This window comes from Rhineura floridana, chromosome 1 (assembly GCF_030035675.1).
Source record: "Rhineura floridana isolate rRhiFlo1 chromosome 1, rRhiFlo1.hap2, whole genome shotgun sequence".
Classification (NCBI taxonomy): Eukaryota; Metazoa; Chordata; class Lepidosauria; order Squamata; family Rhineuridae; genus Rhineura; species Rhineura floridana.
Genome location: NC_084480.1, coordinates 137,455,037 through 137,472,059, shown reverse-complemented (window position 1 = coordinate 137,472,059; position 17,023 = coordinate 137,455,037). Strand labels below are relative to the sequence as shown.

General features: G+C 40.7%; 1 protein-coding gene across 2 annotated transcripts in view; it reads right to left on the bottom strand.

Moving 5' to 3' along the window:
* Positions 1-17,023, bottom strand: part of LPL (lipoprotein lipase) — a 32,310-nt gene that overhangs the window by 3,471 nt on the left and 11,816 nt on the right. For both annotated transcript variants that reach the window (XM_061633474.1, XM_061633463.1), the window contains exons 2-9: positions 13,755-13,930; positions 11,650-11,829; positions 9,212-9,323; positions 6,969-7,202; positions 5,078-5,320; positions 3,539-3,659; positions 1,851-2,033; positions 264-368 (exon numbers count right to left, since the gene is read on the bottom strand). In XM_061633474.1, the coding sequence (XP_061489458.1) occupies positions 264-368; positions 1,851-2,033; positions 3,539-3,659; positions 5,078-5,320; positions 6,969-7,202; positions 9,212-9,323; positions 11,650-11,829; positions 13,755-13,930 (1,354 nt within the window). The remainder of the gene's footprint in view (positions 1-263; positions 369-1,850; positions 2,034-3,538; positions 3,660-5,077; positions 5,321-6,968; positions 7,203-9,211; positions 9,324-11,649; positions 11,830-13,754; positions 13,931-17,023) is intronic.

The following is a 17,023-nucleotide window of genomic DNA, read 5'->3' as shown; positions in this document are numbered from 1 at the left end:
TGTGCTCCTGACACTGGTATCACTGCAGCTTACCTGGATGAGACTAAGATGGAGCAGATAGTGGCGAGGTAAAGGCCATGCAGGCGCACCAGCAGAAGAGCCAGATTGGGTCCACCACTGTGCCTGCCCGCCCAGTCCTGACCTCAGTGCTGCCATGCACCCCAGACAGCTGCAGCTACACCCCTGTCAGAAGGATGGCTGTGCCCCCACCACTCAGGGCACTACCGTTTGAGTTCTCAGCAATACAGCTGCAAAGTTCTTACCATGAATCCTCAACGTTAGAATTTTTTCCAAGGCATCTCACAAATTCTGCAACTCCACTTCCTTTTTTGAGGTAAGAGAATCCATTGCGAGAACAGAACACCAATCTGCACAATACACATAAAGTTATTGTAGAGCTTTCCTGAAATAGCTATTAATATACCATCCTAAATGTAATGTCTTATCTGTAATTATTTAATCTGGTCCTTATATTAAAAAAGGGAGTCCTCTGAAAAAGCGACATTTTATAATTGATTTTTTTTAAAGGGGAAGGGGGATAGAAGAAATAAATTAAAGTGTTAATCTGTTATGAAATTATACATATGGTACTTTCAATTTTTCCAAAACATCTGCTTGAAAACCACAAAGACTATGTGGCATTTAAAAAATCATCCTGGGCCATATTTTGCAAAACATTTAATACCACAAACTTCTGTAATATAGTTTGCAGGGCATATTGTACAGTCTGCAGCTACGCCACTGTCAGAAGGATGGCTCTGCTCCACCACTCAGGGCACTACTCTTTGAGTTTTCAGTGATGCAGCTGCAAAGTTCTTACCATGCTGCTCTGCACTACATACAGCCTAGATTATAGGTTCTTACTCAAGTCTATTTTTAGTAGAAGTCTTGAAGTTAGACAAACACTGGAAAAAATGTTTGCCGATCCTCCAGTTAACACAGTCAGCAGAACTATGTGGCTTTTCCTGAATTGTACTACTGCATTTCCTCATTTGCTATACCAAGCATTAACTATTCATTTGTATTCAAGAGAACAGCAGGCCTACCTCTAAGCTCTTGCTAGGACTGAATATATGAAACTACCGTATATCAAGACAATCCAGCCTGACATTGCCTACTCTTGACAGGGGGACACTCTTAGGGGTCCAGAGAGCCACAAGCACTCTGCTTGCTGAACGGACTGTTCTCTCCACCCTCCAGCATCCCCCAAGAAGTTGATCCTGAGAGACACGGGACCCTCAAAAACAGTGTGGGATATGGTATAACAGGCTACTGATGGTGGGGAGGAGTCAGCCCCCCCTCCGCAGGAATAAAGCTGCCTTTCTGCTTATATGATTCACCTCTGGATCCAGCCACAACTCTCCAAAATCTGAGGCCGAGGTCTCTCTCAGCTCTGCTACTAGAGATTCTTTAATTCAGGGCTGGTGAACCTGTCCCCCCCCCCCGATGTTGCTGGACAAGAACTCCCATCTTCCCCAACAATTGGCCATATAGGCTGGGGCTGTTGGGACTTGGGAGTCCAACAATATCAGGAGGGCCACAGGTTCACCAGCCCTGCCTTAACTAGGAATGGTCATTAACACTGAGGTAATTCGTCGGTGGTCCCCACACACAGAAAATTGCAACATACACTTATTTATTTATTTATTTAATATCCCATCCTTCCTCTAAGAAGGAGCCCAGGCCAGCATAGTGGATTACTAGATGGCAACTAGTCCAAGGTCAAAGCCAAATTTACTAGAACTAGTCCTAGGTCAAAGCCCAAGTAAAAGATGCACACACACAAAATGAGTCATAAAACATAGTCTGACCTCTCTTTCTTGCAATAAAATAAAATAAAGATGTCTTACTTTTTCTGGGTTTCTCCAGCCTTGACTCTGATCCTCTGGATGCCAAACTCAGGGGTACTCCACCAATCTGTCAAGCTGAAAATAGAGTCTTTTTCCCATTGGAGTTTGACAATGAGCAGGTCTCCAATATCAACCTCTGTGCATATCAGGAAGGAATGGGTTTTGTTTGTGGAGATCTCAGGTCTGTTGAAAACAAATAAAATATATGTCTAGGAAGTACTTCTCTGAAACCTTATGAGAGTTCATTTACCTAGTTTCAGAGTACACTTCTTGTCGCTCTTTAAACAAGGGTCTATGGACAAGACTAAGGTGTTGGCTCATAAGATATAACACACATCTTTCCAAACATGTGTAGGACCAAAGGTGTGTCATTAAATCAATTCCACGCTCTATGTAAATACTTATAGTAGCAACCAAGCAGGCACACACTAAAAGACAAAAGCAAGACAGGGGCTTGCAGCAGACCTCTGTGGGATTCCAAGCTGAGAGAGAACTCAAAACTAGAGCAAGCAGTCCATGTCCCATGCTTTGGCATAGTAATTCGAGTACATCTGTCCATATATCTTACATGCTAAAGTTCAAATTTATTTTTAAATCTCTGGTGACTAACTTTTATTTCAACTGGACTTAAATGTGACTGTCTCGTGATCATGACCTTTGTACCTGTACACATATGATTAGAGGGACATTGAAATAAAAGTTCAAAGCTAACCATGAGATATAGGTCATGAGACATAACGGCATAAAAATACAGTGACTTTTAAAGCTGAGCTCTTAATTCCTAAAAAAAAATAAGAGAGGAGATAGGTGGGTGGGTGGAGATCTGCATACACAAAAAGTAGTATGTGATAAGACATCCAACTCATAGCTTTATGATTTACATAACTTACAAGTCCCACATGGCTTTTACCATACATGATAGATCGAGTCCCATAACAGATAAAGAATAATAATTTTATACTCCACCCTGCAGAGCTGCTTAGCGCTTTATCCGTTTATCAAATTGGATTGTTGCCATTGTATGCAGAAGTGTCAGTCTCTGTATTTTGAGGTGTATGTGTGTGTTTTGGACTCAACTTGTGTACAAGATGCATACTGAGAAGCGAGCCTCTGCATAACTTTATATATACATGCAGAAATGCCTAAATAAAAAGAACAGATGAAAGATCCTTCCTCTTTTCATGCCTCCAGATAAAAATGTGTCAAAGGGAGGTGCACACCTCGTAAGTCCACTTTGCACCCTTCTCTGGAAGTGGGTGGGGGAAAGAGGAAATGCATCACAAACATTCTTCCTGTTTTGGTGCTTCTGTGTAATATTCAGAGGTGGCCTGTGAGCCACATCTCAGTTTATAAAATACATGCACTTTGTACATGATGACAGTTTAAACAGTGCACATATGCCACCTTTTCCCAGTGACAGAGATGGAAGTGGGGCTTCAATCTTTTACCCAATGGTCATCTTGTAGAAGTCTGAGAAAAGCAGCAATTCATACATGAAGCTGCCGTTCTCAACTGGGACGGCTGACTCAGCACAGAAGTGAGCCTTCTGAATGTAAAGAGTTTCTTATTAGGATAAACTACAAATTAAATGTCCTGCTGCCATTTTTAAAGTCTAAACTGGATTCCAAAGTGTTTCTTCTAGATTTCAGACATTTTAACATTTTTCATGGTTATGTGATGATACTTACAGTAAAAATGCAATGTCCTCACTTTCATCCTTAGTGCCATAGAGCGAGATAAGGAACGGCTGGTCTGTCTTGGTTATATTCACCTTAGCAAAAAAATGGATCTTGACTTGGTAATGAAAGACTAAGCAACAGAAATAAAAAAGATGAGATGAAAAGCTAAATTTAATACTTTACAATACCTTGGCTTTAAATCCACTACATTTATTCAAGCAGAATAATACTTTTGCATGAAATCACCAAATCTGTTTTATTTGTATTACTTCATTGCATCATTTAATCAAAGGTGGCAAATCCATTGCTAATTATCTTCAGCACAATGTGATAGAAAAGTAGGGTATACATTTTACAAATAAATAAATAAGTAAATACATTTATACCCAATCCTAGAATTTTCTGTGAGATTTGCAAACAACTGGAGAACATAATGTCATATTGATGCAAGAGTCACTATAATCCTACGTATAATTCCCCAACAAGTCTTAAGATCAGCAAGCAAGATTAGTTAGGGTCGTACTGCAGTGATAAGTATTAGGGCGAGGGGAGGGCAGCTCTCACAACAGAAATTTCTCAGAAAAGCTTCAGGCTTCACTTGTCTTAATAAAATCCATGTTTTTGCATGCATGGTGCTTCCCACCATTTATAACAGACACATGTCTGAAAAGGCTATTTCTAGCAACATGATTACTGAACTCAAGCTATCAAAGAAATCAAAGGAAGGGAGAACTTGTTTCCTTTCCTTTGTTTTTCTTCATAGCAGCCACGTCTATTGCATGAGAGGTGGGTGTCATCAAATGTGATGGGGAAAGGAGAACCCACTGCCAATGCCACCAGGTGGAGCTTGAATCATGATCGCTCAACTCCACCTTGGACTGGCTGACTGCAGTTCCAACCCAAGAAAAAAAAAGCCATCACAATTCAGATCTTTAAAAAGATAGAAAAACATGAAAAAAAATTGGATGCATGCAGCACATTTAAGGTCATCAAATATTCTCCAGTTTTGATTTTTGGAATCAAAACAAGTAAGGATTTTTTTTTAATGAAAAGCATATTAAACTGAGAATATTTGCCTTTTTTATTTGGATAATGATTGGGTTCTCAAAAATAATGAAGTGAATTAAGGATGTCAAATCCAGGCAAAACTGGTGGTGTGGAAGCACCCTGCCTCTCACTTAAGTAACACCTCCTATAATATAATTTCTGAGATATAAACCTTATTCAGGGGGGAAAGGGGAAGGATTCATTGGGAAGGTCTCCTGCACAAGCTCCTTCAAATAAGTAGTGCCTGTGCAAGAGAACTATCATGTTTTTCTATAGCTGTTAGTTATATCCCCACCTTTCAGCCTAAAAAAGGGCTCCCACACATACAACACAAAAACCCCATTAGTACAGAGTCATTAGAACTGGGTGTTACTATTTCCCCTGTGCAAGAAACCTTCCTGCTAGATCTAGTTCCAAACCTAGGTTAAAATGGCATATCCACAATCACATTAAAAAAAAAACCTCCAGTAAGTAACCATCTTAGTAGTCAAGTCATCTTACCTTTATAAGGCATTTGCGCTCGAGTCTTCAGATACATTTTGTTGTTCCTCTTGGTTCTCACTCTGTTGGCTTTGTAGCCCAAATTATTGCAGCGGTTCTTTCTGCAGCTCAAGCAGAGCCCTCTTTCAAATGCTTGTTTTGAGTTGCAGCGGAATGCCACAATTGGTTTTTCTTCATACAAGAGGGAATCAATGAAGAGGTGGATGGAGCGTTCATGAGAGCATTTCACCAGCTGATCTACATCTTTAAGGAAAAGGAAGCAATTATGTAATGGGTGCACAGCATATACATGTGTGTCACTTGTTCAATAACATTTTTTAACATAAGGGGGGGACATGTACATGATTGACAGTTTTGACTTTTGGAGGGTCAAAATTTATAAGTTTACTGACATTTTCCCAAAAAATTACTTACATTGCAAGGATATTTGCCTTCCCCCACCCCACATCATGATGAGCACCTTTATTTCTCCTGGTTGATTTTTCAGTGCTACTTTGTCCTCCTTAGCTGCCACTTCTTCACCCTCCCTGAATTAGTCACATCAGTAATCTTCCCCCATCAGTGCACACAGTGCATCTAATACTACCACAAAGCTCTATAACCAATCAGATTTGGCTACATGATAATATCACTAAGGGCAAATGTAACTAAGGGCAAGTTAAGTCAATGCAAATAAACAAAAACTTTTGCAGTGAGTGCTGACAAAGTGTTAAAAAGTGGAGGTTATTTTTAGCACTTTTGAAAATACTGCTGAACAAATGTGATTTTCAGCTCAGCTCCAATGTAAGGATTCTCATTGGGCCTAGTTTTCACTATAAAGAAAAAAAAACATGAATTGTTGTTTGGACCAATATCAAAGAATTATTGGTATATATATATGGTCTAGGTTAAGTACTATCACTCTCTCAGGCCTATAGCCCATTAAGCTCCTTAATTAAACTGCTGCTTAATTAAGGTGCCACCCTGGGCTCCTGCTGGGAGGAAGGGCGGGATATAAATCAAATAATAAATAAATAAATAATAAGCTACCATAATTTGCTGCCCTGGGCTTCTGCTAAGAGGAAGGGCAGGATATAAATCAAATAACAATTAAATAAATAAATAAATAATGAGTGTTTCTATGATTTAGCACCTACAAGAGAAACAGACCAATTTAACATATGACACTGTTGATCATATTTTACTTGTAAAATATTGTGGGTCAAGTCCCAATTTTTAGCTAATGTACCAGAGAAACAATATAAACATGAGCAGCTCTCTAATGTGTAACACCTCTGGGAAATACTGTGTATTGTCTTAACTGCTCACCATTGCCTCTCTTGAAGGGTAATTAAGACAAAACTCAATATCCCCCAGGCTGTGAATAGATAATTTGATTGTGAAATCAAAAATCTAGCTAAACGTGGAACCAGTGTAAATTCTAATAAGAAAAATTTATTGAACTAATGGATGCTTCTTTAAAGGATATAAGATAGGCAACTAATTTTCAGAAGAATATAATTTTCAGTAGCACATATGAATGCAAGCGGCCACTGGGTTTCAGTCATAGTTATGCTTTTATTAGTACATTGTTTTTGTGGTTTATATATCCTGCTCCTGATTTTCCCCTCTCTTATCTCTTAGGTTGTTGCTGTTATATTTGTATTGTTTTACAATTGTACCTGAAATAAGTAGGTAATAGCTGATGTTATGAGATGTTGTATTTTATTTTTTATTTCTTATTATTACAATTGTAATTTTATGCATTGTATAGATATCACATTATGTATTGACAAATGTTGTTTATTATGCTCTATGTTGTAAACTACCCTGTGCTCTTTTCACAAAAAGAAGAATATAAATTGAATAAATAAACAGATAAATAAACAGTCAATTAGATTTGAAAACCTACTTTGAAACCCTTTTTCTGCAATCAGACGCAGGGCTTGTCCTATGTTGCAGCCTGGCTGGAAGGCACCTCCATTAGGGTAGATATCAATATGCCCAACAGGCTTCTGTATCCCAATACTGCGATCTGGGGACCCCCTTGTGAAAGTGTGCAAGACATCAACAAAGACAGCATCATCTGGAGAAAGGCGTACAGAGGCCTCAGCATATTCAAAGTGAGGTCCAGCAGGATCTAAACCTTAACGGGAAGGTGGAAGGAGAAAATAAAACTATGTTAGAATTCCCTGTATGATGTAGTCTATATTAATGGTACACTTCATATCTCATTCAAGTCAATGGCAACATTCCCATTTATATAAATGGCTCTCAGGGCTCATCCAGACAACTGCAAAATGTGTGACACACCCGCTATGTGTGTTCATTATTTTTCGGTCATCCAAATGACGTCTCGCGCTGTTACGCATTTTCGCGGGTTAAATCCGCTCCTTGCAATACCGGCAAAAATGCAATTTGCTGTTTAAAATCGGGAATCATCCGCTGTGCCTTCAGGAGTTAGGATGCAATACCGCGGACTTTACAGCTGATGGGCGGTTCTTGGGTGTTTCCCCTTGCCCCTTCTCCTCATTCCAGCCAATCACGTATCTGCACTTTTGCACATGTGTGAGAATAAGCCCAGGAAAATTGAACCAATCATCGCAATGGTGGGGCGCTGGGGGAGGTCTGCAACTACTGCGCAGATGCATTTTATTTTTTGCCAGCCTGCAAACTGGGCGGCCGCTCTGGGTGAGATCTGGAATGCACAGCAAGCGAGAAAGGGGGGATGGTCGGTTTCAGCCTGCCTCCGAAAGCCTTGTCAATTTCATTCTACCTGCTGGGGTTTTTGCTTCAAATCAGAAAAGCATACATTAGTTTAAGTGTAATATCCCAAATGCAAACAAGAAAAGGTTTGCTGGTTGGTTTCAAGCCTGCTCCAGAAAGCTTTGTCAATTTCATTCTCCTGGGAAGGAAAGGGAGAAGGGGGGGGCAGGTTTCTTGTTTTTTTGGAGAAATAAGTGCATTGCCAACGTGTGTATCTCCTTAAATATCAATAAAGGCAGAAAAGCATACATTTGTTTAAGTGTAATATCGCAAATGCAAACAAGAAAAGGGTGTCAATTTCATTCTCCCTGGCAAAGCAGGCATGAAACCGACCAGCAGCCTTTCCTTCCCAGGGGAGAACTTCTTTACAGCCATATTGTGCTTCGTTGCAAAGGGGGAGAGGAGCATAGGTCATTTTTTTGCTGACCAATTGGTTGATAGGGGGAGGTTTTAGAGGCGGAGCTTAGAAAAAGCGAAAAGAATGTAGGGGTCTTACCGCTGCGGGTGCAGGTGCAAAAAAGCGTTTTTTTTAATTGGGAAGGAGCGAACTAAAAGGCAAAGTGAGGACTATCAGATGACAAACCGAATATGGAAACTGTGGATTATCCCGTTCCGTTTGGATAAGCCCTCAGTTGCACCTTCTGTTCTCTATTGAACAAGAGATACATACTGGGAGGGAAATGTCAGTCCATAGTTTGGGCGTTCCCCAAACATTCTAAAATCACTCCCATTAAAAGCAAAGGGGCTGAGGATACAATCCCATACCCACTTCCCAGGGAATAAGCCTCATTGAATTTAATGGGAATTAAAGGAATAGACATGTATAGGATTTCATAATGAAAGCTGGAGTGCACCCCTGAAAAAAAAATTAGGCAGAAACCAGGAAAGAGTCATCAAAATGTTACATAAAGGCTTTATAATCTTTCTGAAATGTGAAGTAACCCTAATAGTTATAAGATTCCATTTCTAGCATTTGTACATGAATTGCATAATTTGTACTCTGAAGGCCTCTATTACCTAAGACATCATTAAGACTCAATTTAAGTACCAATCTGATATAAAATCTCAGAACTGCCAACCAAATAACCTGTTGCATCTATTTTAGCTTATTCTACAGATCAGATGCCAATTAATCTGGGGTTTCAGGTTGTAATCTTTGCTTTAAAAAAAATGGCAAGGTCATTTTCAAAAACAATACCTGCACAGAATCATGAAAAATAATGGCATGCAAACTGGAAAATACACTTTATTTCCAGTATCACAATCATTATTCAACAGTTACCAGCATAATTCCACACCAGATTCTCACATGAAAACATTTATAACATGGAAGGGATCACAACATTCTAGCTTCTCTTTTTTACCCAAACATCATCAATATTTGCTTACCAGTAATTCTATTAATCTTGTTATTGGTCAGACTTCCAGCAATGCCAGCAGCATGAGCACCGAGGCTGTATCCTAGTAAATGGACTTTGTCCAGTGAGTAACTGAATTGCTCCTGTGAATGATCATTATTAAAATATTAAGATCTGTCTCCAAATCTTGCTTGCCACTAAACAGCAAATGAACTGACTTATGGCATCTGTCTTAAAGCATTCATTTAAATCACATATGGGGACCTCAGGCCAGTCTATCTAGCTCTGAGGACTGCCACAGGCTACACACCCTCCCAAGTCACTCCCATCACCAGCCCTCTTTTGCACCTCTCTTGAGTGTTTTTGCGTTGCTGGAGTGTGCCCAAGAACTCTGATTGTGCTTCTTGCCTGCCTGCCTGCAGGTAGTGGGGGCGGGTGAGTGTGTGTAGAAACTAACCTACCATGCAAAGGTAAAAACCATATTAATTGCTATGCCCGCTTTTGCCACTGGCCCTGCTCAGCACTGGTGCACGGCCTCTGGAAATTTGGTCAGACAGGAATGCGGCCCTCAGACTGAAAAAGGTTCCTCATGGCTAATTTACACCAAAACTACTATAGCAGGAACCCTACCACAAATCTATATGCATATGCAAGTCAATTACAGGATGGTAGCTTCACAGAAGCAACAGAAGTAGGGATCTTTTTTTTAAAGGCAGACTGCAATTTTCATACTAGTTGTATTTGTTTCTAAGTAAGACACATTGATGTCAATGGGATATACTTCCAAAATTTTTATATCCAGAGCTTCAACACGGGGCCCAAAGCAGCCACTGCATTAAGAGTTAATACCACTTAAATATACTCTTAAAAAAAAAAAAGCCTCATAATACAACAGAATAAACAGCAGCTGGAGCAGACAAAATAAAAAGCAGCATTATACAGCATCTTAACCCCTCTCCCCTTGGTTCTCCTAACAGCACTGCATGTATTCGTCTCCTAAAGGAGAGGAACCTGCGGCAAGATGGAGCTTCCTGAGGAGGAAATTCCATAACCTGGATACCACTGATTTAAAGAAATGCCCAGAGATGTCAGGGAATTGGTGGGAGATGGTCAAAACTGTGAATGCCACCGATCAATTACTCACAAGGAAGTTTGGGACGAACACTGTCCTGGTCATAGCCTGCTGCAAGTGGACTAATCAGGGAGGTGTACATCCTGCTCTTTGGACACCCCCCCCCCAAGTGTGCTGTCTTGCCAGAGACTAGGATAGAGCCTAGCTCCAGTCCAGTCCCCCAGTGGGAGAAGATGCTTATGACTGGCTCTGCCACCTCTCTATCCAAGGTACTTTTTGGGAGAGGGGAGTCCCTGGAAAAGGGAAAGTGGCAGAGGCGTTAGGAACATTGCAAGCATTTGAAGTGAACACCCGCAAGGCCTTGAACTTTTGTAAGGATTCGCTTACAACACTCACAAAAGTTCAAACCCTTTGGAGGCAAAGAGTGGGATGCTCATAAAGTGCCCAGTTCTTCAAGTGGCCATCTGTCTAACCTCTCCTGGAGATGGCACAATGTATAGAGCTTCAGATAAAGATCTAAGCATGGAGGCAGTTGGTCCTTTAAATATCCCAGTCCAGTCCCATCCTACATCATTTAGGGCTTTATGGGTAAAAACCAGTAGTTTGAATTTCATCCAGAAACCAACTGAAAGCCAGTGAAGATATCTGAACACCAGCCTTATGTGCAAAAACCAGTGAGTGCTGATAGATTTGCCACTATAACCTAGAAGAACTACTGTTTCTAAATGATTTTCAAATGCAACTCCTGGGAGAGTGCACCATAATAATCTAGTTCCCTGTCTGGAAATTGCCAAATTGAGGACAACAGTAGCAGACTCCTTATTCTCCAGAAGAGATTGTAGTTGGCACACCAACCAGAGCTAGCAAAAAGCACTCCTGGCCAGAGATGTCACTTGGGCATCCAAGAGTAGAGCACAACCAGACCAGGGAGTACCCTGCCCCTGCTCCTTAAACGTGAGGGCAACCCCATCCAGAAAAGAGTTAACATCAACTACAGATCAACAGATCTCTCCACCAGTCTTAACCAGCATTGAGGACTGAGTCTCATTTTATTTACAGTTCAGCTATCTGACTATATTAACTTGTAGTAAGGCAAGTTACCCAACACACTTGCTTATGCTGTCCATGGAAAAAGAAGCAATTTGCTCTAGAGTATGACTACTGCTCATTTAAATCCAGGGGACTAGGAGGCGGAGCCAATCTACACATGAAAAAGGGTGCAATTCTTGCTGAAATGTACTACAACTGCAGCTAAAATTGGAATACACTTTTATATTAAAAATCCCTGCACACAAAAATCTTGTGTGTGTGTTGTGTGTCTATATATGTATTCACATATGCTACATCTTTAATCTTCCTGAATGTTTTCTTTACTGAAATTGAATACAACTACTTACCTCCAGCCAATCAACAAATGTGGCAATATCTTCTCCCACCAGCTTTGTGAGGCTAGCAGATACTGGATAATGTAAGCTGCTTCGAGCAAGCCAGTCAACGACGATGACATTTGAGTCAGGTTCCCTTTTATACAGCGCCTTTACCAGCTTGGGAACCCAGCTCTCAAACATGCCAGCTACCTAGAAGACAAGAATATAAACCACAGTATTTGTCTCAATCTGCAATAGGGACCCAAACAAGCAATATAAGCAATGTATTTATTTATTATTTGGTTTATATCCTGCCCTTCCTCCCAGTAGGAGGCCAGGGTTAATGCATCTTCAAAGATTTCCAGGACATAACATCAATGGGAAGTACATTTGACCATGGAATTATGTCACAGCAGCATCTAAGCCATTTTTAAGAAAAAAATAAGAGATTTCAGCAGTATTAGTATAATTAACATAGGAAATTCACTCTCACAAGATGTGGTGATGGGTTATAGCATTTTGTTGTTGTTATGTGCCTTCAAGTCGACTACGACTTATGGCGACCCTATGAAACAGCGACCTCCAATAGTATCTGTCATGAACCACCCTGGGGTTATAGCATAGATGACTTTAAATAAAAATCTGTCTAAACAGTCACATTTACCAAGAAGTCCATTATTAACAACAATAGCTAAATGGAATAGCCATGTACAAAGGCAATCTCTCCCTAAACAGGGCCAGTGCCCTTGGGCACCAGCCTGTCCCAGGCCTGCAGCACTGTATCCCAACACTCACTCCTGATACAGGCAGTGCAGGGCTAATAAGCCTGCCCGCATGTCCCACCCACTCCCTTAGGGAAGCCCCTGCCGCTATCTTGGGTGATGGCAGGCATGCACACACAGCACGCACGGCTTTTACCCTGAGCAGAGAGGTAGACAGGGCATGCAGGCAGGCTTATTGAAGCCTGCGCTCCCTATATGGGGGTGTGCCTAGGAGCTCCATCTCTGTGATCTGATGCAGCGTTGGATTGCAAGACCTCATGCTGCCACAGATCGCAGAACAGGAGTACCACCCTCTCATCCGGGTCTTTCAGGGGCCCTCTGGGCCACAGGGACCCTCAGCCAGGGCCCAACCTGGCTGCCCTTTGGCACTGGGCCTGTCCCTAAATACCAGATGCTGAAACTAAAACTGGAAATTGCCCTCATCTTCATGCCTTGCTTGTGTCAGGAGCTGCCAGAGCTAGAACTGGGGGCCTTCAGTTCTATATGAGGCTGTCTGATGTGATAACATATCAGAACAGCAGCTCAGAACATCTTCCTGGCAGAGAAATATTCTCCACTCTGGACTGGTACTGCCTACTCAGGCTGACTTTTGGGCCCTCATAAATCAGGAAGCCTATAAAAGGCTTCCTATTTGGGATAGGATACTGCCTGGCTGGCAAGGTCTTCCTGCTCCATTGTGTTTCTGTGCCCCCTGCACTGCAGATTCCTAGTTTCGTGCCTTGGCTCTCCTCTGACAACTGCCTACAAGTTGGCTACAGCTTGTTGGCTTCCAGAAGTATTTGGCTGGTACTAGTGGAAACACAATGCTGGACTAGACTGACCCTTGCTTTCTCATTTTGTTGAATTCTACTGTTCTTATTTTGCTAGAGATGATGATGATGATACAGTTTTTTAGATGTTTTTAGAGATGTTTTTAAAGATGTTCCATTTTAATCTGTGTTAAAGATGTTTTGTTTTAATATGTCTTAAAGTCTTTTGTTTTTAATATGTTTTAAAGTGTTTTTAGTGTTTTTGTTTGCCACCCTGGGCTTCTTCTAGGAGGAAGAGTATAAATTTAATAAATAAATAAATACAGTTATTTTTTAAACCAAAGTTTAAATGAAGATTGATTGTGCTATAAAAGTTACTTATAAAAATCACACAATTTCTAATTTCTAAAACACAAGCCTAAAATGTTTTCAACACTGAATAGAACTTAAAAGACTACCCACCACCCAGAAAGGAAGCAACTATTTTAAAAAAAGAAAAAGAAAAAGTGATATATTGTATGAGAACAATGCAGCAAATTCACTGCTAGGCCTCTGTTCAAATCAGAAAGCAATTGAAGCAACAGAGAACTGGAGCCCATCTTACCGTCCATCCATGTATAACCACAAACGTTTTACTGGTATGATTGAAGTTGCATTGCGATGTACTTGTTTCTTGGCCAGGAACGATGTAGCACGTGTCTTCATCAGGTTTTCCAGGTGTCCTTAAAGAAAATTTGCTCTCAATATAATTGAAGTCCCTCTTTTTTTCTATAGTGTTTCCTGATTTGAAAACAAAATATTCAAACATCAAAATTAGCTTGAAGGAAAAGGAATGTCAGCAAATAATGTGGTCTTTCTACATAGAGTATGCAGCCCTAGTTCTACTGGAGGGTCTCCTGGAGGATGGCATGTAGGGTGGAGGGCTGCCAGCCTGCTGCACACACGCCCTTCAGACCCCTGGCAAATCCCATGTCCACAGTAACCACTGCTTCAGTGCCAGCTGCCAGCCTGATTTGGCCACTGAAGGGGCTAGATGGACCATCCAGTTTCTGATCCATAACAACGTATATCAACAATGAAACGAAGCACTCAAATCATATTCAGCACAGAGATGTAGAAAACTCACACCACTATAAATTAAATATATTATATATGGTTTCTCTTCTCCTTAGCTCAGCCTTGCAAGTTAATTCACAAAAGTTAGGAGCCCACCTGCACTTACGTGTGCGCAACATGCACACAGTTCTCAGGCACTTTACAAAAGCTTTCTGGACTAAGTGCAGAGCTACTTGTCCCGCTTTCACCATATATTTTACTTTACTTCAATCAAAAAATTTTCACTTTCACTAGCAGCTTCCATCTTGCTCTTTAACAAAAGTGTGGACAACATGTTTTGTGTTGAAGAACCCTCCAGAAAATATTGTCATCCAAACATAGACACAAAGGTTTGCTGTTTTTAAAATAAATAAAAATGGTAAAGGCTAAGAAGAAGAGAAATAAGTTGTCCGCACTTGTTAAGAAACACTTTCCACTGGAAAGCATTTTAACTCACCAAAGGAGAAATGCCAACTTAGAAAGAATGTAGTTTTACTTGTAGGATAATTGGCCATATTATACTAATTCAGAGTAAAAATGTAAGTTGCTTTAAAAATCCACACACACCATATGTTTACAGACCTTCTACAACACTGAGACATATGCCATAGCACAGTCACAGATTACCCACATAAGTCATGCATGAGATCCAGGGTCAATCCCCAGCACCTCCACTTAAAAGGGTTGCAGATAAGACCCTCTGCCCAATACCTACCTCACAGGGTTGTTGTGAGGATAAAATGGGGAAGCAGAGAACTATGTATGCCACCTTGAGCTTGGGATATAAATACAATAAATTAACTGTGAAAAGTATGGCTACTTTGAAGGATCAGTTAACACAGATCACCATATACTGGCTAGGAGTAAATCTGTCCCAAATAAATATCAGTGAAATGCTCACCATTACAACAGGCAGTGTGTGTGGAACATGGCCAAGAGCTCATGACAGCTCCTGATGGGAGGTCCCATCAACAAAGTCAGGCCACTTACTGACAGGAACAATGACTGGGATTTGCTACTAATGCATCATTTTCCTCAAGTTCAGCCAACATGAAAGGCAGCCATTCACTCATCTGTGATAAAAGTAAGGGTGTTGACTCAATTATATCATTGTCATGGAGGAGCCACTAAGAACTGAGCCAGCTCCACACCTTCCACTGCATGTTGTGGGTTTCATTTATTGGTGTGACAAAATTCTCTGAACTCGTTTTTGTATATTGACAGAGGTGTAGTCATCCAAGATAATGAGTGTGTGTGTCATTGACCCATTACTTTTTTGGGATTGGGGTCCCAGCCAGGTCCCTGAGCCAATCAGCATGAAAAGGGAGCATGTTAGCCACTGCGAAGAGTCCTTGTCCTTTTGTGTTGATTGGAGCAAAACAGAGTGAAAGGAGGCTAGTCAGTCACTAGGAAGACTCTTCTTAGTAGCTAGCACACAGCTTCCCCTTTTATGCTGATTGGTTCCTAGGAATGTCTGTTATAGTGGAGTATGGACTCATGAGATGACAGAGAGAGCAAGGGAGACAAGGAAAAGTGGAAAAGGGGCTGTGGCATGACTATAATGAAGAGACACTGACCTCTGAATTTGCCACTACACTACTATACATTGATGAAGTAAAATGATCTTGGGGACCCTAGCCCATTTTAATGGATGGTGCATGAAATGGTCTTACTACAGCAAGCATCTATGCCACATGTTGTGCTTCTACATATGTCTTGGATATGAGATCTAGAAGTAGGTAAACATTTTAACACAATACATGGTCTAATATCAGGCTGAGCCCTCAGGCTGAGTCCTCTGATGAATAGGAACGACCATAAGTCTATTCCAGGAGTGCTATGGCTAAGTCAGCTCTTGGTCTACTTCCATCTATCAAATATTTATTCACCTTTTCGTAAGAGAGCAAAATGTCACCACAGCTGCATTGTTTATCTAATTGTGCAGTCAATTCATCGTTTTCCATAAGGGTTTCACAATGTTCTGGGAACATATTTGTTGACTGTTGTTCAGAACTAGCAAAGGAAATGACAAAAGTACAGTGTACTATATTTGTGTACAACAGAGGCTTGGACTACTCTTGATTAGGCTGAGGTATTGTTTTTAATACCTCCCTTATATTATCTATATCTTAAGATGTATATATACAAAAAGATTCCACCAACAGTTTTTCCCACTAAAATCACAAATATTGAGCCAGAATTAACAACAACAAACTTTATTGCAGACTAAGCCATAGGCCATGTGCAAGGTTACAAATATACAGTAAAAGAACATTAGATAGAAATATTTTTAAAATCAGTGTCTTGCTAAAATAAATGGGTTAACTATTTCAGGGCGTTGGCCCTTTTACAAAAATTTTCCTCAGATTTTGGGCAGCCAAGACGAAGTTGGCGACTGCCAGGGTCACTGAATTGTTATTATCGCATAAAAGAAAATTGACCTTCTCTTCGTCTGTATAGTAGGTTAAAAGGGCTAAAATTAAAGATAAAAATTTCCCTCTGGGGTTTTCGTGTAGAGGGCAGTAAAGTAGGTAGTGGACTAAATCTTCTATTGCCTTACATCCGTAGACACATTGGCGTTGAGCCACTGGTATGCCGCTGTACCTACCCTCTAAATAAGCCGTGGGCATAGCTTGGAATCGGAGGGATGTAAAAGCTCTTCTGATGGGGGCAGAGTCAAGGGCATCTAAATAGTTAGACATAAAATGGTTAAGTTTAAAAGATGGGGACCAGATTGAGTAGGCAGCCGCTTCTATATGTAGACGATCTTGCTCAGCA